The sequence below is a fragment of the Cebidichthys violaceus genome, unplaced genomic scaffold (assembly GCF_023349555.1).
Source record: "Cebidichthys violaceus isolate CVI_PGR_0920_01 unplaced genomic scaffold, fCebVio1.0.p SCAF_37, whole genome shotgun sequence".
NCBI lineage: Eukaryota > Metazoa > Chordata > Actinopteri > Perciformes > Stichaeidae > Cebidichthys > Cebidichthys violaceus.
The window spans coordinates 1,805,134-1,829,146 of record NW_027176561.1 but is presented as its reverse complement, the minus strand read 5'-3'; the positions used below and the strand labels follow the sequence as shown (position 1 = coordinate 1,829,146).

Here is a 24,013-nt window from a genome sequence, read left to right as displayed (position 1 = left end):
CTAACATGTTACACAACATTAGCTTTACAAGGAGAGATGCCAAGTCTGGCATTAATGGTGAGTAATAATTCCAAGGTTTCATATTATGTATACCAGTTATACTTCCCTAGATGTTTCTGTTGTATACACTACTTGTGACTTATAAGTATCTTCATTAAAAACAGTACATATAATGATCTATTAAGCTTATATAAAATGCCTCACAAGCTGGATACTTCTCGTTTTTTTCTCCAAACACAGTAAAGGCAGTAGAAATTGCTATCTTTCACTGATACTTCTCCCTTGTGATGCATCTATATGCCAAAGGCTGTCGAAAGATGAACCTAAGGCGTTGTGTTTTTAGAAAAAGGGTAAAATATCCGCAGACAACACCATGAATTTTCTGTATTTCTTTTATATAAAAACATGATGAACTAGCTCCGAGAGAACTGTTTATGAATTATTGAAGATATGAGTACAGCTAGACCACGGCGCGGGCTGCCATGGATCAATTAGGAAAATGCCAGAAGAAAAGTTGTTCTTTGCAGCGTGAGCTCCCGAGACCAACACCAACGAATACAATGGAATTGGGAATTGAATTGGGAAGCAGATTGGAGAAAAAACAGATGAAGAAAAGGGGAGGGTGTTACAGAGAGAGAAAAAGAGAGAGAGAGAGAGAGAGAGAGAGAGAGAGAGAGAGAGAAAGAGAGAGAAAGAGAAAGAGAGAGAGAAAGAGAGAGAGAGAAAGAGAGAGAGAGAGAGAGAGAGAGAGAGAGAGAAGTTGCCTAAAGCAAACTTGAACATTTGCGGCCTTAGACAAACATAGTAATAGTTGTTAAATTACAGCACAGATAGCAGCAGAGGGAGGACTGCCTGCACAAGGACAGTGAAATAAATCCTTTCTCACAGAAAATAAATGGATGTCATTAATAGACATCGGGAGCCACTTACTCACTTCCACACAGCACCGGGAAGGGGAACGGAAGACAGAATAAACATACAGAGAACAGCAGCGTCTTTTTAAACAAACATACTTTCATTGTCTGACAAATTCATTTTTAATGGGAACAAATGGAGCTGGTTGTGGTGCAAATACGCTAACATGAGGCAGCCTGGTGGTTAATTAATGTGGCCTGTGGCTTGGTGTAATAAACTGTTACTCTACACATTGACATTAAGCCTGGGGAATGGCATAAAACCCTGTGCGAGACCGCTGAACTGCTGTGCTGTGCCCAAGGTGCTCTTGTACACATTAAAAGGAGCAGTTTTCCAAAAATGTAAAATTTTTAAATCTGTAAAAAAAAATGTCTTACATTAAAAGACATTAAAATGTCTTTTTAATGTCTTTTATCACAAAGTAATCTTTCAAGTTTCACATCATTTCTGGAGGTTCGTGTACGTCCGATTAAGCTCGTCCCAACCGCTTAGAGCTCAAAGCTGGTTTCTTGTTCGTTGACCACAACCAATAGATCAATAAATACATTTCGAAAAGTCACATTTTCCAGATGCTGACAACTGTGCTTCCGCAGAAACAATCTCAATGAAAAACGAGCACATTTATTTCTCTTGGTGGTCGTGATTGTTTCAAAGACACTAGAAAAAACCCACTAGTGTGGTAACAACACTAACAGTCTACTATGAGCCCGCACTTCAGCAAAGCTGTGCTAAATGCTAAAGTCAGCATGCTAACATGCTCACAATGGTGATTCAGGTTGCAGGTAGCAACATTTAGCCTGTTAGCATGCTAATATTAGCATCACACAGAAAGTACAGCTGAGGCTAACGGGGGATGTCATTAGTTTTGCAGATATTTGGTCACAAACCAAAGTATTGGATAAATTAATATTGTGACCTGATGATGGTGCTGAATAGAAACGGATCACCAACGTTTTTACAAATCATTCTGAATCAATAGTCGTCGAGACATTTTACTAAAAATCACAGACGTCAACCTCATGGTGACGCTGGATCATCAAACTCCGTATGTGTCCTCATGTATGGACCATGAATTTCTGTTTAATGGCAATCTGTTGTTGTGATACTTCAGTGTGGACCAAAAAGATATGTTGCTAGCATGGCAAAAAAAATATCATTTTGTAACAGAAGCTTAAACAGAAGCTTAAACCACACCTAAAGGTAAACTACTGTATAGATACAAAAAATAACTAGTATAAGGGAGACTGTATAGCTCCGCAGCAGTGGCCTTAAAGCAACATTGCACTCTAAAGAGTCCAGACAACCAATAACCAGAATTTTACTAAATCAGTCATCCATCGCCTGTCACTTGCAACTTAACCTTAAAGCTTAGAAGAGACACTTCCGATGCCACTCCATACTCTCAACAGGTTTGCAGTTTCCATCGACTCAGACCTGACATTAATCAATTGGCCTTGTTGGTCAATCAATGTCCTTTTCAGCACTAATTAGTCCTTTATCACTGATCCAATACGCTCAGTGATACACGTGGACACAGGCCTTAGTTCCAGCCTGATAATTACGTGACACGCACAGTTCAGTTCAGTTCACAGTCAGACAAATCCTCCTGAATAACCGGAGATCACATTTCATCAGCGGGATTGTGTTCGCTCTTAAAGCATATTTGTTTTAATTTTTGTTTGTTTTCGTGATAGCACGTCTTCTTCCCTCATTTCATTTCTTTGCTTTTCCTCTCCCATTAATTCATCACTGCCTCTGAATATTAATTTTGGGATTCTTCAGAGGAATTCTTTCATCAATACTTTTTATGGCGATTAATGTCTATAATAAACATACTTATAAAGCGTTATAATCTGCTTATAGTACTGTGTAATTATAGTCATAAGCTCTCATACATATTCATAATGCTTTAGAACGATATGATTTAATAAATAACACATTATAAGGCATTTTATGATGACTTATGTCAAGTATCATAATATTTAATAATTGTTGGTCTGTCACTGAATTTTTTGCAAAGATCATAGTGTATAATAATTCCCATAGTTGTAATACATTATAATAGTTTATAATGCATTATAGTTACTGTAATAATGAATTATAATGAGATTATAAGTTACTCCAAGAAGTCATTGTTTGCAGTGAGTAAAGTGAAAGTATTACAAGTATGTTAACAATACATTATAGACATCAGTTTAATAGAAAGTACAAACCTTCTTTCCTGTAGTAGGTCCTTGTGTGTGTGTGTGTGTGTGTGTGTGTGTGTTTATTTAACTGAGCATTAAGATTTATTAAGGAGGTTAGCTTAGCTCAACGGGATGTAAAAACTTGATTGCTCAATATCTCAAAATTGCCCTGAACACGGATGTCAGCTCATAATTCAGATCTCACGACGTGTTTTTCTTCACTCCGTTCGCTCATGCTGTCACACAGCTCGCAGTTACATCAGTCTTTGCGTTTTCATTGAAGCACTTGTGTACTTCTAAGTTTATATTGAGTCGTTTGTTCATTGAAAGTTCTTTTCGCTTCAAACACATTGTTGGCATCTTTGTTACATGCAGCAGCCTAACAAAACCCAGATCCTTGCCGTATTTATTTTCATGTTTCGGCCAATATTCAATTTGGAAAGACTGCTAGTTTCAATTACATTATCTCCAGTCTCCTCAGTGAAGAGGGTGTTTGTGAGAGCAGCAGATGCAAAGAAAGGCATTTTGGAGGTTACCAACATTCCAGAAGGCTACAGTGTCCACACACACACACACACACATACACACACGCACACACACACACACACACACACACACACACACACACACACACACCACATCTGGAATTGTTCTTGCTGTACTCAGCTGCAGAGCTTGTAGATATTTCTCTAACATTTACCTCAACTGTGGTCCGGGGTTGCTGTGTGGCACTTCAGATTAAATTCTGCACGCTGCAATAATACTGCTGTCATCCTCATGCAGGAGGAGAGGACTTGACAAGTGTGTGTGTGTTGGTGTGACGTTCTGTGTGTGTAGCTGTAGAACAGAGACAGGCTGGCCTTCTCACACTCAATATGCTTCCTCGACTCTCTTTCTCTTTGACTCGGACATTCAGATAATGTCGATTTTTTTTTGTTTGTTGTGAATTTCTTTTATTTCCGTCTGTCTTTCTTGGATGCACAAAATGCAGAGGGAAATCTGTAGCAAGCGGCAATAAGATGAAAGAGCTGATGGAAAGGAAAGGATGTGGTAGAGTGTGTTTGTGTGTGTGTGTGTGTGTGTGTGTGTGTGTGTGTGTGTGTGTGTGTGTGTGTGTGTGTGTGACAGCAGGCAGGTTTCCATTCATTCTATCGAGAGGTGACAGTAGAAGCAACAGCGTGCGCACTCTCCCCTCCCTTCAACTCCATCTCTCCTCTTCTCCTCTTCCAATCCTGCTCACTTATTAAAGCTTAATAGAAGCCAACGGGCCTGCCTGTCAGCCTGACGCACACTGAGCTGCTTGTCTTGAGGCTTCCAGCTCCAATTACAGCGTAACAATGAGAGGAGAGAGGAGGAGAGGAGAGAGGTGCAGAGAGGAGGACAGGAGAAGAGGAGAGGAAAGAGAGGAGAGAGAAGGAAAGGAGGGGCAAGGGATTTAATATGGGCTGTGGAAAAGGGAGGAGAAGTGAGGAGAAAAAAGGACATGAGACAAAAGAGGAGAGTTGAAACAAAAGAGTTGAGAAAATGAGAGGAAGACACAGCTGAAGAAGAGGAGATGGTTGGGAAGGGAGAGGAGAGGAGAGGAGGGAAGGGAGGAGAGGATATGAGAGACGAGTAGAGGGATCTTTTATGGGTTGTTGAAAAGGGAGGAGCAGTGAGGAGAGAAAAGAACATGTGACAACAGAGATGGAATTAAAACATAAAGTTGAGAAGATGAGAGGAGGACACGCCTGAAGAAAAGAGTAGAGAGGAGTAAAGGGCATTGGTGAGGATTAAAGAGGTGAAGAGGAGAGAGAAAAGAGCTCTGATAGAATATTTGTGTACAATATTCAATAAACTGTACATTTTCAGCAGTTACTTGTCAAATTCAAACTACAAAGGCGCTTGCACATAGTTAAGAAGTCTGTTATTCGATTTCCTTTGTCTCTGCCCCGCAGTCATCTGTTCCTTCACACCCCGTAACGTCCTTCCCTCCCGCCAATCCTCCTGTTTGCTGTTAATCCCCTCCTATCTCTCTCTCTTACCCACCACTCCTTTGATCAGCAGGGGTGGCGGCACCATGGGAGTAATGGCTTAAAAATCCGGACGAGAAGTAAAGAAACTTTCACTCGCACACTTCCAAATCAAGGACGTTCCCGCACGATCAAATTGAACATCTGCGCGACGAAGTGAAGTTTCCGTTATACGGCGAATGTGACAGCTGTGCTCATGATAATCTGGGTGATTTTTAAAAATTTTCCCTCATGTCTTCCGCTCTCATTTATCCCTCCGTTCTGCCGGTGAGTAAGGGAAATTAATGAAAAGCCCTGCTAGCTCAATGTCAGTTGTTAAACACTTCCCTTGATTAGAGCACTGGCAGAGGACTCTGTGAATCTGCTCGGCCCTTGCTCACAATTTGCTGGCGCTTTCGACAATGGCCTTGTGAACATGTGTGTGTGTGAGATAAAGACCGAGAGTCAGACGCAGGGGAGGGAGGGGGGAGGATTTTTAACCCAGAATCTGATTAGAAGAGCGCATCAAACGGATGATCACAGTTTATTATGACTTGGGTCTAATTTTCATAGTTTTGGCAATCGAGTATGATACTGCACTGTACTCGTCAAAGTAATTGCTGAAATCTGGGAACACTGTAGCATCATTACAATGAAGTCTGGCAAGAAACACGAGCGTTCAAACGATCAGAGGAGCCGACGTTCAAGCCGGAGAACCTCTGAGGGACCATATTTAAAATGCAAAGAGGAAAAACATATTTCTAAAAAACAAAATTTCTCTATTTTTCTTCTTGTGAACTATTTGAGAGTTTGGCCTCCCCATGCCTTTAGGAATCTAACAAATTAAACAATGTGAAGGGCAAGGGACTCTTTGGTTCAACAGTTCACAACTCATAATAATATGCAAAACAAAAGTTTGGGAACCAATGATCTAAACCACTTTATTTTTTGAGGTAAAACTTAAAGTCATTGCACCTAAGATGTAGGTCATAAATAAAATAAATAAATGCCTTTCTGTTTTTTCTTCCAAAAAAGTTTGTCCAACCCGGGGTTAAAGCGTGGACGCTTGTCTGACTCCTCGTGTTCCTTATCTTGTTGGATTTCTTCATAGAGAAGGTTGTTGTTCTCTCAGAGCTCCGCAATTAACAATTAAAGCTGCTCTGTGAAACATTAAAAAATAAAGTCAGACCATGTCCTTCTTTTGCACATGCTCTTGCACTTTCCAAAACTGAACTGTGTGGATGTGAGAAAACAAACAGGATTTCAACTTCCCTCTTTTTTGATTCTTTACACAACTATTTCTGTCACTTTTCTTCTAGGAGAGTAAATCCCCATTAATGCTATTCTATTCTCTCTCTATGACGAGTGGCTTTAGATTCTTTTGAGTGTTACCGTTCAGAACACTGTTGATCTCCGACGTGGTTTGACAACATGTTGCACAAACTAGTTTTATTTATAGCATAACCCAACATGTATTATTACTGATCGTGATGACCAAAACCATGTTGTAATAAATTTAAAAATAATTCTATAAAAAACGACGCCTGTTTCATCTGCTCACCTCCTACACCGGTTTTTGATTACTGCCTGCAGGTTTCAGCTAGTTTAGATGTTAACAAATTCATTTTGGAACTATTTGAGGCTTCCTACAGTTCAATAAGTTCCTTCATCAAAAGCCAGGCAAGGGAACTTTTATGCAGTTTGAGAGCTCGAATACATGTATTAGAAACGCAGCACATCAAAACAGAACAAAGAGACTTCACAGCATCCCGGTGGACCTGTCGATGCCACGAGCGCACACTTCTGAGCTTGATAGGTTACGACTCTGTCAGCGTACCGCCACTGATCTGAGGGCCTTTCATCTCCAGAATCCACCATTTCTTTGCATGTTAATGTGTTTATGCACGCAGTGACGGCAGGGATGCACGTGGCAAAGCACGTGCGGCGTGGTGTGAATAGGCGCGTATAGATGTATGAATATGTGTGTGTGTGTGTGTTAATAAGTGACTGCGTGCGCTGCCTGCACCCATGGCTCAGTGATTTTGCTCATTATCCTCCTCTCCTTTTCTTCCATTAAAAGACTGCAGGCACTGTTTTGTTTCTTGTTATTAGCACGTCTTCCTCCTTCCTGCAGTCTTGCTGCTTCCCCCCCTCCCCCCCCACCATCCCCATCACTTCTCTTTCAGCACATACGCTGTCTATTCCACTCTCTATTTCCACTATTGCATCTCTCACTCTTCCACACATAGTGCGCCTCACGTTGCGAGCTGCAAGGCTAACGCCGACGTTTGCGCGAGGACGGAAACAAGCTGAGAAGGAATTAAAGCTCTTTGAAAAGAAGCAGGAACTCTGCAGAGCTCCTTACTCGGACTAAACCTCGCTGCTCGTAAACTGTGTTTACTCTCGGGATGATTGTAAAGCCATTTACAGTCCCTCCCCGACAGCGTTTTCAGAGCATGGCTGCTGCCGGAGAGTTGTGCACGACTCCCTGGTTAAAGAAGAACAACAACCTCAGCTCCTGAGGGCTAGTCGGACGTGCCCGACCGATCAATACGTTAAAACATTTATGCGCAACGGCCATGTGTTTGCAATTAAAATTCCATAAAATCTCCACCACAAAACCTGTTCTTAATAGATCCAGGTCTTCAGCTGGGTCTATTAGAGAGGGCAGATCAGGTTTTTGGCTGGCTCAGAGTCAGGGATTGTGATGATGACTGCATAATTACATACCTGCACGACTCTCTTGCTGCCTATACATTCCTCTCCTCCACCTCTAAGCTCTGCAGTGTATCTTCATTTTTAACTCGCGCCCTCTTCCCTCATCTTGGTTTCTGTCTCCCTTTTCATGCTCACAGAAAAATATCTGCTTGGGGTGAATGAATGTAAGCCTAGAGGGGGGAGGGGGGGGGGGGGCACTGCATGTTAAAATCATCAGAGGGAGGGGGTCTGACTCCCTCCCGTTGCCCATAAACGCTTTTTTCACAACCAATGCACACGTGTTGCTGTCAGGAATGTTCCTCATTGAATTTGTGGATTCAATTAAATCAGGAGACAATCTGGTCAACCTTTAGTGAGAGGCAGCTTAACAAGGGCCAGTCTGTTAGCAGTTTCAGCTGCATCCAATTCAAACAAAGCAACTGGGCTGTGGCGGACACTGTGGTGAAATAAATTGTTTTCCAGAGAGTTTTGTACGCATGAGTGCGCATGTGTGTGTGTGTGTGTGTGTGTGTGTGTGTGGACGTACATGTTTCTCCGTAGGATGCGGTTTTTATTATTTTCCTCTATATACTAAAACTTACGGGTTACAGGCTTGGCTGTGTATTTGCTTGGTAATTGATATTTTCATTTTGGGTGCAAAGCCAAAAGCAAACGGTGGAGAGCAATAATAAATATTCACAAACATGTCACTGGCAATAAATTGGAGAGCCGGTCCGCATAGCATTAGTCTAACTACCTGCCCAGAGGGCTCATATCTCTAGTTCCCAAATCATGAACCAAGCAATTGCAACTTAATCTTTCTCACATGCTACATCCATATATCACTTCAGAGCTATATACGGTGCTATAGTATGCGCCCACCAGCTGAAAACACATGCCAATTTGTTTTTATGTTAAGTCCCCCAGCGCTGAAGTGTTGGACCGGTTCCTGATACAAATATACGGAGGTTTAACAGAATGATTAAACCATCAGGGTTTATGTCGGGGCGGCACGCCATCTGGGCGGCTGATTGAAACTACCATTCGCTCAGCCACTCGCCTGCTCTGTTAATTTACAGGTCGCCTTTAATGAAATGTCTCCGCCGTGACACGGGCCAAGGCCTCGCAGGTGGAAACGCCACCGGGAGACATCCTGTGCTGAACGATCGTTCAGAATCACAGCGCCGCTGTCAGCTGACCGGCACTAAGGAGAGTTTAAGGTGATCAATACAAAGGAGCTGCAACAAACCTGAGCGTAAAAGAGATATGAAGGAGGCTGATAGACAGACTGAGAGAGAGAGAGAAAGAGAGAGAGAGAAGAAAGACAGAAGGAGAAACGGAGGCTGAGAGAAGCGACAAAGAGAGAGAGGAAGCGTCAGAAGGAGAAAATAAATAAATGAGGTGAAAAAGAATGAGATTGAGACAGAGAGGTGACAACGAGAAACAGAGAGAAAGTGGGTGTGGAAAAAGCGCAGAAGTGTTATTGATGTGTTACAGAAAGGAGGAAAAGTGTTGTTTGATTCAGAGAGTTAGGGGAACTCACCGTGGTCGATTTCTGTCTGAATGATAGACACAAAAACAATCCTAGGTGTTGTGAGGGGAGAGTCGTTACAGTGCTGTGAATGTCACGCTGCAGGACTCTCTGTTGAGGCATTACACGACGCCTCCTGGTCCTGCTCGCACTTTACCGGACGACTACTACTAGCAAGGGCCACAGGCCTGCCGGAGGCCCTTATTCTTCATCAGCTCTCTCTCTGTATCTCTGTGTGTGTGTGTGTGTGTGTGTGTGTGTGTGTGTGTGTGTTGTAGGTTCATCCAAATTCCTTAAATGTCAGTGTCTGGTGTTCAATTAGTAAACATAGTGAGAAGAGCTGGTGGCTTCAGCTGGTGTATGTTTGCGTGAAGCTGTGTTTAAAAAGGTTACAGGTCCCCTCACACAATGTTTAATGTGCCGATCTGTTATTTTCCAGCTTTTTAACACACACACACACACACACACACACACACACACACACACACACACACACACACACACGCACACACACGCACACACACACACACACACACACACACACACACACACACACACACACACACACACACACACACACGCACCTCCCTTCTTTTTGAGGCTGGCATCTGGATTACATAAGACAACACATCAATCCAATCATGTACACACACGCACACATACTAGTCTTGCCAATGAGCCACGCTTTTGGGATGTATTACATTTTAAGCCCTGCATGCGTCACTTTAAAGTATTGAGTATAAGTACATAAGTATTGGTCAAGGTGAAGCCAATTTTAGCGGCTTCATGCTCTAATGGATAGCTCAAATTTGAAACTTGTCTTCCTCGACTTTCTCTTTTGACTAAAAAATGATACACTTCCAGTCCAATTTTAATCATTGCTATAGTCGATTGTGGTAGTTTTTGTTGAAAATGAAACTGGATTTTGATTACTTCATATCTTTACAATCAAGCAATCAAACATTTGTGCTCTACAATTACAGTTAATCAAGGTGACGGCCTTTTGATTAATTGCCCCCCAAAAACGGCAGCGCTGATATCAGACATTAAAGTCCCTGAAAACTTTCCTGAAAGTTACATTTCTGAAGAAAAAACCCCCAAACATACTAAGGTATTATTGATAAAGAAGCAGGACTTTGTGGGTGTGGTTTGATTCAATTTGACAGTGACATGGAAATATTAGAACATAACTGTCACATATTGATTCGTATGTTGCTAAATCCTGATGGGTGCATAAAAGCATGTGTCGTCACGTTTCTCCAATTGAGCACAGAAAATAACGGAGATCTCTCAACTTTTTCAACTTTGGCACAAAAGTTTGTGTGTCTGTGTGGAACCCCATAGCTCAGCTTTTAGGGGCCTTTAATAAGTAGCCTAGTGCATTTGTGATTGAAATGCTATGTAATTTCAGAACATAACTTAAGGACCACAGTGCGGGTATTGCAATGTATTTTGGCTTTTTTTCCCCCCCAATAAATCAACCTTGGATGAAGCCAACTGAATTGATTTACATACTGTAGTTAAGGGTCAATATGCTCTTTTTAAAGTCTTAGAATCTATCTGGATTTATTTTGTTTATTCAAATGTTATCATATTTTTTTTTTTATTACTCAGAGGGACTCTGTTGCATAATGAGCTGCTCATTTGCATTGCATCTCCCTTTTTATTCTCTTCTATTTTAATTACCCAAAGCATTTTCTGAGCCGTCAGGTCATTGGAGCTCGTCTACTGTAAACGGCAGCACGGAACAACAACTTTTGCTCGGGTTTTAAAAGTTTATTATTATTATTTATTACATTTTTTGGTGAAAAAAATAAATAAAAAATATGAGTGACTGCAGACTATTTGTGTACAACCCTCCCCACCCAAAAAAATACCCTTCAACCTGTTAAAAGATGGCAACCCTGCACACTCACACACTCACACATCTATCGTCAAGGCTCCGTGGCTCGCTGAGGGGTCAGTGTGCGTTTGTCAAGGCGCTCTCTGAGGCTCCCGCTGTGGAGAAGGAGATGTGAGGAGCCGAGGAAGGACTCGGAGGGAAGAAGTTGGATGAAAGAGCAGAAGCCCTTCAGGAGTCCTCGCACCTCGCCGAGCTATCCAAAGGCTGAGGCTGCTATTCTTATCTTCTTAGAGCTTGCTAAAAAAACTCCCCATCTCTACACTGAGAAACCGCACGTAGACGCCATATTTCACCTGCCTTTTTTCCCCTCTGCAATGCCAAAGTACACACACGTCAATTGTTATAAGGCACATAGGTCCTCTTATTTCATCAGCCGAGCCTCAGTATTCGCCGAGGGGATCAGCTCTGTGCTTCAAGCCTCTCAGATGCTCCTTGGGGTGGGAGAGATGTGTGAGTTAGAGCAAAGTCTGGCATCTGGGGATGCACAGCTTCACACCACACTTCCTCTATCTCTACTAGTTTATTCTCTCTCTCTCTCTCTCTCTCTCTCTCTCTCTCTCTCTCTCTCTCCCTCTCTCCCCCTCTCTCTCTCTATTTTTGCCACTGGTGTCTGACTTGCAGAAGTGACAACAGAGGGAGTTAGGAGAGGAGGAAGGACGTCTGTGGCGTCAAGGTTACGGAGCCCTCTCTCCGGCTGAAAGAGGAGACCGCATCAAACAAAAAATGAACTACTGTGGCGAAAGCTTTTCTTCTCCTCCAATTCCTCTCTTTCTTTCTCGTTTCCTGTCCCTCTCTTTCTCTCGGTTGGGGTTCAAACTACAGGGCAACTCATTTATCATGAGCAGACTTAAGAGCCTGCTTTAACTAGCTGCCATGTAAATACAAAGAACTGTGTCGGCTTTATGGGTTCCCCCTCATAAGCCTCAACTCAGGCCCCGTTCCAAACCGCAGCAATTAGGATGGAACTAGATGAGACCACGGCTGTAAATTTGCCAACAAATTTTCTTTCCTGCGCAAAGCTCCTCGCAACATCACAGCCACCGGGGAGACAGACAGAGTCGGTCCTGGCTCTGCGGTGATCGTCATCCACTCCAACATGACGCCACAATAAGGAATCTCCATTCCGTCTTCTCCTCATTGATGTTTCAGTGGACCTCAATTACTGAGTGATTGCATCCCGCTGTTTGCACCAGTCAAAACACTGCCTTTCTTCAGGAAATATTTTCACAGCACCATAATTGCTTCCATCTGTAGCTACACTGCGGCAACACTAGCTATGTCATTATGGCTGAGTGAGTTCACAGCGAAACGGGTGGCGAATGTGTTCGTGCGAGTGTGAACGATCCTGCGCGAGTTGGTGAGCGTCTGGAAGCGTGCACTCGCTGGAGAGCCCTGTTTTTACTTTTATCAAGGTGGAGGAAACAGAGATTTGACAAAAGTGTTGAGTCGGAAAACAACGAGGGAACATGATGAAGCAGGACGTGTCTCCTGTGGCAACAGCACCACACACACACACACACACACACACACACACACACACACACACACACACACACACACCTCTTTCTCCTATTTGATGGCTGGTTTAACAGAGATGACTTTAGCTGATGAGCTGTCTGTGCAAACACAATTTGACTCGTTACCCCCAAAAAGGCCTGCTAACAGCAAAATAAAGTGAGGCAGTGTTTAGCTCATTACTGCTGGGAGATTCAGGTGCCAACAAAATGATTTGGGAGCAAGAATCTCTTTCCTTTAGAGTTAAGAGACCCTCATGGTAATTTAAAAGAGAGAAGTTGGAGGTTTGACAGACCATTTAGCCCACGTTTATGCTGTAACTGATCTGCCTGCCAGCAAGGGTCACGACCTGGAAAAACTGAGATCCGGCCAATCGACACGTGGCGATAACCTGCCGTAAGTGGATCTGACATGCTATAGCGTCTGTCGACGCCTGAACCACATCTGACTCATTACGCTGTTTACGGGAATGGTTTCTATTACCTGTCACATGCACGTTCACACATCCTCGCCCCACACACTCGAACACACTCGCCAGTGCAGTTCAGAGTTAGTTCGGTGATTTCTGTCAGCGGGGCGTGTTCTGCTCAAACATCATTAAAACTGAATCCAGCATAAATCCAGCTGCAGTTTGTCACGCTGGCTGAGTTGTCCACTGTGAACAGACGAATACTTTAGAGGGCACACAACTGCTCACACACACACACACACACACACACACACACACACACACACACACACACACACACACACACACACAGACGTTAATGGCTCTATTCTCCTGCAAGCAGAATTGTTAGCTCAAACTCTGGGCACAAGTGACTCTGACCAACTCATTTTTTTACACAGCAGGGTAAGAAGTGTAATAGAGGTTGAAGTAAAAATGTATAGTTTTTTAGTGGGAGGAATACAATATCAGCACATGGAGTCAGGGCAAGCTTCACTAATCACGTCAGGTCTGACAATTTGCTAATGGTCTTCAGGAGGCGCAGAATCCCAAATCATTATGTACTCCGTAGACCAATCATTTTTTAAGTGTAGTGGGGAACTGAACTGGTGTTATTTTGTGTTATTCAGGGTTCCTTCAGCTTAAGGCAAGTTAGAATTAAGACTTTTAAAGACTTTCTTAATGCCACTCGGAATTAAATTTAAGACCAACCTTATAATCAAAATTGAACGTGCTGTTTGTTCCACTAGCCTGCTCAGGGAGACGAAGACGAGAGACGTTCGGAAATTACTTCAAAAACAGATGTTACTTGAAATTTTGAATTTCAATGTCAGCTTCAAAGAATCCTACTTCCCCTGTTTAGGCATTTTAAGACTTTTGAAAGATTGCTGTCAGACGTTTTAATACCAATTAAAGACTTGTTTTAGATGAATGAATTCAATGCCTTTCAAGACCATGAAATAAAATATAAGAAGGAATGACATGATCCTTCTTCTTGTTGTAGAACTCCATTGCTGTCCAAAAACTATTAAAAATGCAACAAAGTCTTGCAGCATTTTTCACTTTTTTAGTTACAATCAACAGAATTGAAAACAATTACATTAACAGCAAAATGGAAAGATCTTGTATACTGCTAATAATCTGTGTGTCTGTGTGTTTATCAGTCTGGAGTGCAGACAATTTGAGATGTATTTCTTTTGTTATATCCCAGTGTGAATGTACGCACACCGTGTGACCTGAGAGTTAATGTGAGCATTACATCCCATCACTCAAACTACAGACTAAAGATGGAACAAACATTATTCCAGCTGCTTTATGATGGTGAGGGAAAATACTTCACAGTTCATCCGAAAATCCTTGAAACACTACATCTTTTGATGTGTGTTTGAAAGACGTCCAAGTAAAAGAGGTGAAACTTAAAGTGCATGAACGGTTTGGGATTTTCTGTGCATGCTGCGCAGATACTAAAGCCTTGAAAATTGCTCTTTGTGCATGTGTTTGCAATAAAATGTGGTCTTAGCAGGTGCAACTGCAAAGTTACATGCCAGAATGGCTGAGTCACTTCACCCCCCTCGGCGTGTGTTTGTTTGGACTTACAAAATTACCGAACAACAATGAAGTTAGCTTTAGCGCCTGAGAGAAAGTAGAGCGCACAGGCTTATAGACCCACACACACACACACACACACACACACACATAATTTAACCCAGTCATTTCTCTGACCTCATCTTTTTCATCAAAGTGTCCCTCCCACAACACATCGTCTCCATTAGACGTTGTGCTTCCAAACTCTGCTTTGATCAGACAGGGTTTAGAGTAACGGCATGTCTCTCCATACTAATATTTGGTGTGTGTGTGTGTGTTTTGGGGGTGATCTTGACAACAACAAGGCAATAACCTTAGCTACACATCACTTCTTCATATAGTTGTTCCACTTTAGATTTTTAGCAAAGGTGCCATCATCCACTTTTATGACAAAATAGGAAGAACCGAATGATGCGAAAGATAAATAAGTTGATACTAGTGTGAAGTGAGGAGAAGGACAGCAGCTCTGTGATGTATGGAAAGAGAAGATTGAGAGGGTGTGAGGCAGGCAGTTCACATCACCTAGACAGAATTACAGCTTGGCCACAAGCCCACTGAGGAGGCCGGCGTCAGCGCCGTGACACAGGAGACGCCGGTGGCACTCTCAGTCTATTTGTCACACCGGCCCGGCCATGCACCCTCTCCTCGCACTTCCCTGAACCTCCCACCATTCTCAAAGCTTTCATCCACCCTCACCTTCGTCTTTTCTCCACTCTCCTATGTGATTATCCCACCTCCTCACCTTTCTCTCCTCCCCTGACCTCGCTCCTTCTGTTCTCTCTTTCCGTTTCTTTTCTCATTCACCCTCATGACTTTACACTTCTGATCCTCTGAACCGTTTCACCCATTCCGTCCTCAAAGTTTGCCTTCTTCCTATGATCTCTCAATCTCTTTTTCGCTCCGCTCTCTACTCCTTGATCTGATTTACCCGGCCTCATCTCCCCATCCCCTGCTCTTCTCAGCCCCATTCCTTTCCCCTTTGCAGAATCACCCTTGATATCTATTCGACTGCCATCAGCCAGAGGAGAGATGAAAATCGATTCTCCTTCCAGCAGCGGCTTCTCTTTGGCTAAGGAGGAAGGGGAGGCAGTTAGCTGGGCTCTAAGTAAGGCCGTCCATCCATCTTCCTTTGAGGTCTGACGACAAGGCTGCTGTGGAATAAGTGGAACACTGACTGGGACTGGAGAGAGAGATGAAACATGGTGGAGAGGAGAGGCACTGTAGAGGCAGAGGAGCAAAGACTAGGGCACAGTAAATGACTTGGCTGCAAAGCCAAAACTAGCATAATTCCCTCTTTAAAAAATTGGAATACAACCAGAAAAACCTCAACCTTAAAGGGCCAGTTCATCCAAATTACTGACATCCTAATTCTCACTTGCGTTTTATTGTGCCAGCTTTTCAGACCCACATCTCTGAAGATCCATTTATGACACATGTACAACGTTTCAGCCGTAGCATCATTGTCAACTTACCAGAAACAATTATTTTGAAAAACGTTTCATGCATATTTAAACAATATGTCTATTTGTAACCTCATATCAGATAGTATACATATATATGTATGAGTTTTCCGTAGTTCAACCAAAGAGGAATTTTCCCTCGTAAACGTCTGACCTTGTTTTATTTGAAAACTTTGTCGGTTCCAGAAGAGGTAAAATTATCTTAGCTTAGCTTGTAGTTTATGAGAAAAAGGAAAAAATAAAGAATTGAAATTGCACAATGTGTGTGCTGCTTTCCTACCATATCAATAATCTCGTAATGCAGAGTCACCCTAACCTCCAAGTTGAGAGGGCCTTTCACATGCCCTGTTACCTCATGCCTAACCACAATCTTGATTAAAAATCATGATTCAAAAAGCTGTTTTTCAGGATCACTGACTGCTGAAGATTGCATGAAGTTTGATCGAAAGCGTAGACTCCTCTTTGTGGAAAAAGGTAAAGAAAGGGAGGGTGAAAATGAGTTTGCTGAATTTCCCCAAAGAGAGGTAGATAGGCCAACACCTTATCTCCCCTCTCATCTGCTGGGTCAAGATACAGACATGTGCAATGAGTTTAATATAGAGATATGAAGTATTCAGCAACCAAAAGCCTGCAGTCTATTCCACCGATCCAGGTCCCTGAAGAGTTTGTGCTGGTGTGTGTGAGCACCTGTGTGTGTTTGTCAGTGCACAGATGTACAGCATGTGTCCTGTGTACGTTAAGAATGAGCCCCGTGGAGAGAATTAGAGCGAAAGATGCTGACAGACGCATATAAAGAGGCCGTTTTTAAAGTCTTAACAGTGTCAGTGACAGTTTGTCATAACAAGCTCAAGCTGCGCCTCTTTGTCTTCCTCTAACTGAATACTGTCTTTTCTGACGGCTGGAAGAATCTTTGTCTTACGGGACGACAAAGAGCGATGATCTCAGCGTTAACTAGAAACAGGAAACACTGAGGAAATCATCCGTATCAGAGACAATGAAAGTGTCAAATAAGAAAAGAGATATGATAGGATAGGCCAATAGACCGAGGTCATCACAACATCGGAGACAAAGTGCTGTCTAAGCGGCAGCCTTCGGAAAAGATGCAGCCTCACATTCCCGCCATGTCAACCCAAGCAGCTCTCTCGTCTCACCTCCGTCAACAGAGTGCAACTCGGGTATATTTCATGACTGGATCAGGCGCAGGCACAGAGCTCAGAAATTCGTCAGAGGCCGGGCCAGGGAGCAGGACAGTACATCTCTGTCTGACACCGGTCCAAGAGGAGCAGCCGTGGGGTCACTTTCATCCCTGTGTAACGGATTTCTTTCGTGTACACAAATGTGAAAAGTGATATCGGGCTTCACATTTGTGGCCAGTTTAAAGGTCACATGTCTGAGCCAATTTACTAAGCGTGGCAAAAACTACACAGCTTGCAAAACTGTTCTGTGATGTCTTCTGTTGGTGTGGAAACAGCTTTGTCACATCTACTATCAAGTTGCCTCAAGGGAAATGTAGGATACAGCGTTTTGGGGCTTGGCCCATAACTTAGAGCAGATTGAATGTGTATCTCTAAAGTAGAATACGTTTCACAAAGTTAAATATGACAAGGAAAAAAATGTCTGGAGTAAACCCAAGTTGGGTGATTATTGTGAATGTAATTATAATAATCTTACTGTACATTTTAAAGGAACTGTCTTTTGGCGATATAATTTAAGAAAACAATAATTTAGGCTCAACTAAGAGCTGGAATATATTCATATAGAACTGGGATTGAAATGAATGACTCACAATGAACTTAAATAGTTGTTGTAATGTAACATTGACATTCAAATTGGCAATTTATTTTGTGGATTTAGACTAGCCAGCCAAAATAAATGACACAACACTTTTATATTCCACCTCACACAAAGTTGCAGGTGCATGCATCACGGCATTAAATGCAGGAAATGAGCGATAAAGGCAGCGCTTGTTGACTAGGTTCATTTATTTGCTTTCTGTTTTCTTTGATTTCTGCATCTTTCTCACAAGTCCCCCCAACTTTATGCAAATGTATATTATTAATAGCTGTAGCAGTCCTTTAAGGTTGGTAGACAGCATACGGCTCATTCAGGGGAAAAAAAAGCGCCGTGATGACCTACAGTGTGCGGTGAGTGGAAAGTCGTTCTTCAGTATCGGTGCCATTACTTTCTCTGACCCCGAGCCCTTGAACCGTTGGTCAAGGTATAACAAGTGCAAGAAGAGGATCCAATACTAGAGCTTGTAAGACACTCCATTAGCACTGAGCGAGAGTAATTATGTTCTTCTCCCACCCGCTGGTGTAGTACAGTAATGATCATAGAAGTTGCATTTTTAATTACAAGCTTCCTGCACAACACAGTATTTTCTCGAATGTAGTTCCCTTGCAGAGAATAAATATCAGATTTTTCTTCCAGTTTGTGTTATTTTACAAACACTAACTTGCAGGAATTAAAAGCAGGATACGTGCACAACCTGATCTGTTTAAAAGATAATAACCCCTTTGGAAGATCATGGGTTTTCTGTTTTTCAGAGCAGGACTAAACTCGCCACCACATGTTCTATAAGGGGCTACACATGTGATCAATGAAGACAGATAACTATCTTAACTTCACCATGCATAGAGTGAGCATCAAGGAATCACAGAGCACCCCCCCCCCCGTGGTTTTGGTGGTCAGAGGACCTGAAGTGAGAGAACAGCATCAAACAGAGCGCCCATCTGAAACGGGATTAGAGCTGTTCGCGGGTTCTGATTATGCAATATTTATCTGTTCTTTTCTCAGGGAGCACGGCACATGAACTCGGGGAACTTTCAGAAGTGAAGGATTAATTTGCACGCATTGGAATTAGCGCTCAGATCAAAGAGAGGGGGGCGTCATGGGAGTATCCAAAACCTCTGTGTATCTGGAATAGAGATTTTCGCTCTGCTGTGTACCACTTCTATTTTCATAATGATATGGAGAGAGAGAGAGAGAGAGAGAGAGAGAGAGAGAGAGAGGAAACATCAAGGGGAATTCAAGCTGAAGTGGAATATAATTAACCACATGTATTTGCATCAAAACCTACCGGACCAAAGCAGAGATAGTATACAAGTACGGACAGTAAACAGTGGGAAGAACAAAGTTAGCTTTAAAACATACACAGGGATTTTCCTGCCAGCTCGACAAAACGAGACCAGTCGACCGTCTTCATGTTCAGATTGGTTTTTACTCTAGGGAGGAGTGAGAAACTACAGAGCTCTGAGGTGGATTGGGACGTTTCTCTGTGTTTATTTACGGATTTCTTCTGTATAAACTGAAACTACCAGGCTCTTCCTCTCCTTTTACTGTATTGTTGTTTACCCTGAAGACACACACGTTACGTAAGGATCTTAGCACAGACAAGAGAGTTATTAGCTTTAACACTTGTGGGCAAACACACACACACACACACAAACACACACAGACTCATCATTCCTCTTACCGTCACAGTCACCCAAGTGGGCCACGTTTCCCTGTTCAACATCTTGCTCGAACGGCAGTCTGCAGAGGAGAAGAGACACAGTCATTAATCAGAGGACACGGAGGCCCGGCGACACGGCCGCCGACACACACAGCACAGATCCACTCCGATAGAGGAAAACTATCTCAATGTTAGAGCAGAGGACGAGCTACGAGGGAGCGTATATCGCTCTATAAGCTCCTATAACACTTTGATTGTATTGTTTCTATTTTGACAAAGTGAGAAAAAAGAAAATCATTAAAGCAGCCAGAGAGCTCCCTTGAGCGGCTTAATTTCTTGCAATAATCACCATTATAATTCAAAGATAACCACTTATGCCTGCAGGGGCATTCATTAGATGAATTAATGCATTGAATGAACAATATGTCTAGATCAGCATTCTTGTCTTCACATTACATTTGCGTAAATATTAACTCAATGTCTTCAAGTATTTAGGAGTTAGAGCAGGGGAATATGTTTTAGTCATTAACATGGAACTTAAGGTCGGGAGGCTGTTAAAATATACTGCAAATTATAAGATCATCATATCCGTTTAATGAAAAACACATTATTCCTTTATGGAAAACGTCACTTGTCATGAAAGTAAACTTTACTTGTATTCTACAGAAATTCCCACATATCTGTTTTCTACAACTCTATCCTGGAGCTTTAAAACTCATTTCCCATTCAGGGAACAGGGGAGCAACAGCAACTCAAAGGACAAAAACATATGATGAGGTGAGGAAGCAGAGAGGAAATGAGAACAGCACAGAGACCAGGTGGTCACAGAGAAAAACACAACTGCTCTTAATCATGACTCTTATCAGGGAAAAACAGCACCGACATGCAAAACACAGACTATGTGTGTGTGTGTGTGTGTGTGTGTGTGTTTAATACAATCATGATTACATAATGTAATACATTTCCAATCCACTTGTACCAAAATCAGGCACACACAAGGTTTTCATTCTGGTTTCAATGATTAGATATCTGATGTAAAACTGCACACACACACACACACACACACACACACACACACACACACACACAAACCACGCACAGTTACTAATCAGGACTATACATAATTACCGTGTCTAATTAACAAGTTGGTAATTGTGTGCTTTAAAAAACAAACCAAAAAAAACCTACTCAGTAGTTCAACATTTCTATAGCTTGTTTACTTGCCAATAAAGTGAAGAGAAGATCAACACGACAAGAGGCAGGAAACGGTTAGCTTAGCTTAGCATAGAGACTGGAAACAGCTACCCAGAATCTGTCCAGGTGCCTACCAGGACCTCTAAAAGGTCAATAATTAACACGCTATATCTCATGTGTCTTATCACCACATAAAGTAATGAACAATAAACAATTCTTTTGACTTTAAAGCATGAGCTATAAGTTGGTGTTTCCAGGGCATTGTATTTTAGAAAGAACTAGATTTAAACTGACTGAGACTTAACTCACATTTGCGATCAGAGACTTGTTTTAGTAAGGATCCATCAGTGAGCACTTGGCAGCAGACAAGCTCTAGAGACCTCATGCAAGCCCAATTTAAAGAACATTTAGAGAAATGGGAGCTTATTCATAGCCTTCAGGGTGTGAAGCAGTTTTAAATGCATCTTTCTTCACTTGCAAGAGGCATTAGGCTGTGTTACATTCTGGTTGATATGGATGGATATAACAAGCTTTGCTTGGTCTTTTGTGGTCAGGAGAAAGTCAAAACAACACTTTGGATTCAACAGGAAATTCTTTACACAGAAGTAAATGACCATTTAAAGTTCTACATTGGTCCTCCAAATAGCGCTGCTACACCGAATCACTATTTGGCCTCCAAACAACCCTTGAAGAACCAAAAAAACAACAACTCATTGGGACAAAGTGACTGAGAAGTCGGTGTTCTGCAATTAGCTAAAGGCTCAGGCAGCATCGCAGCCAACATCTGCGCTTTTAATGCCTAGAAATCACTGTGACAAATGAGTCCAAGTGCACTGTGAACAAACAGCGGGTTGTCACCTTAATAAAGAATAATGTTTTGTGTTCAGTTGGCTGCCTCTCAGGGATTGTGGGTCATTTACTTTGTATACATTAGCTTTCCCTGTGTGTGTGCGTGTGTGTGTGTGTGTGTGTGTTGTTGTTTTTTTACAGTGTTTTTTTTAAATTTCCATTAAATTCTCCCTTCATAATAAAAAGGAACGTGATAAAGACCACATGTGTATTCATGTTAGATGCTTGCATATTAACAGTAATGATTGCCGACCAAGACTACTTGTACCCCTGGGGTCACTTCTGCAGTTGCCAGAGGCGATGTGGAACAATGGTGGAGCGGCTCAGCTAATCTAATAAAATAGAAATTACAGTTTGATTTAGAAATATATCCATATATTGAATCGGCTATAACACCTTAGCATTACATGTTGCAATTAAGAGAAAGAGAGAATAGTTAGAAAGTGAATGCTTTGCTAAAAGTAATGGATAAACAGTTGTTCGGTCACAATATTCTCACTGGCAGAAGCAAAAAATGGTGAGAAATGTTTTGTATCACCTCGTTTGCAGTATAATAATAACACTCTGGGACAAAGCAATGAAACCAAACATAAAAGCATTTTTCCTCTCAGTACATCACCCTATAACTATTTTCATGAAGACTATAAAACTTTCCTTTCTCACAAACTGTCCAAGATCAACTAATCAGTACTTTACGAAATGACCACGTCTAAATCAAAGGGTTTTGGTTCACCTAAATTAGCATCCACAACATCCAAATAATGAATCAGCTATAACACCTTAACACAAGCAATTGTACGGTCACAATATTCTCACTGGTAGAAGCAAAAAGAAGGTGACAAATGTTTTTGTTACACCTTGTTTAGCGGTTCGATAATAACACTCGGGGACACAACAATAAAAGCATTTATCCTCCCAGTTCAACACCCACAACAACTATTTTCTTGAAGAATACAAAACTTCTTCTCCTCAGAAACTGCCTAAACTAGATATATAGCATCAACTTCTGAGCTCTCCTCTGGCATCAGTTTGCAAAGAGAGGTTGCATTTAGTCCACAAAGAGGAAATCCGCAGTAACTCAATGCAAAATCGATTGCAGAGTTGACCGACCTTGGTAAATCAGATCAAAACCAACACAGAGGCCTTTAATAGTATAAGCAGGCAGCCTGAGGTGGTCTAAAGACCCATGTTGTCTGTTCTGCTGGCACTACACCTGTGTTCTGAAGGCCTAATTCAATAAACAGCCTGACTAAAGAGAGATTTGATTTCACCGGAGGGAGGCAGCCACCACTGGTGGCGAGCAAAACAGACCGTCGCGTTCAGTAGCAGGAGGAGAGACACACAGATACTCTCACATTCACACACATCCAGACAACACTGGGCCTGGGTACGTCATTTATAACACAGACAGTGTTATACAACAGAGAAGCAAACACAAAACTCTGCTCTCAGTCACACAAGCACACAGTGTTATATGGCCACCACCTGATAGCAAGCAAAGTGGAAGAACATAGTAGTGTTTAACAGCGGCAGCAGAGATCTTGAATCAATAATGTACAAAGAGCAGACTGTGTGACAGGTTACTTAGAGGGCACAGATGTTACTCAGATGCTCAAGTAGTCTCAGATAGAACCAAGGACTTCCAGGCCAGATAAATAATATATGGGACGTCTCTAAGGGTGGTCTGCTGCTGTAGGTGTGCTGTCGGAAAAACAACCTTGAGAACGATGATAAAAGGAAATAAATCAAATCAAAACAAACCAAAATAAAAAGAAATCACCTGGAGATGAAGGAGAGGGAACAGAGAAAGGTGGTAAAACAGCATGTGGACTTAAAGACAGACAACGAATAAACCAGACAGAGTGGCAGTATGTTGATGCAGGGGAGGTACTGTATACTCTTTACTGTGTGTGTGTGTGTGTGTGTGTGTGTGTGTGTGTGTGTGTGTGTGTGTGTGTGTGTGTGTGTGTGTGTGTGTGTGTGCACACATTGTGGTGATGTATATACGAATAGAGAGTCATCATACCTGGTCCCAGGTCTGAGGAAAGAGCAAGTGCTTCCTCTGGTCCAGCCACAGTAAGGATCCCTGGAGGCGATACAGTTCCTGCAGAGACACAAACACATACTCAATGAACCACAAAGAATCCCTATTTCACTTATTTACATTAGTGTAGCTTAAATGTAAATGTCATTTGCTCGATTTGCATCTCTTTCACACAAGGGCTGCAACTCACAGTATTTTCATTTGTGATTAAATTAGGGATTTTCTTTGATATTAGATTAGTC

At 42.1% G+C, this 24,013-nt stretch overlaps 1 protein-coding gene across 1 annotated transcript in view; it reads right to left on the bottom strand.

Annotated features, from left to right (window-relative positions):
• The window catches only part of sema6bb (sema domain, transmembrane domain (TM), and cytoplasmic domain, (semaphorin) 6Bb), a 122,254-nt gene that overhangs the window by 5,957 nt on the left and 92,284 nt on the right, over window positions 1-24,013 (bottom strand). Inside the window, exons 15-16 of the mRNA XM_068725956.1 lie at window positions 23,754-23,831; window positions 19,706-19,764 (exon numbers count right to left, since the gene is read on the bottom strand). Coding sequence (XP_068582057.1) covers window positions 19,706-19,764; window positions 23,754-23,831 — 137 coding nt within the window. The remainder of the gene's footprint in view (window positions 1-19,705; window positions 19,765-23,753; window positions 23,832-24,013) is intronic.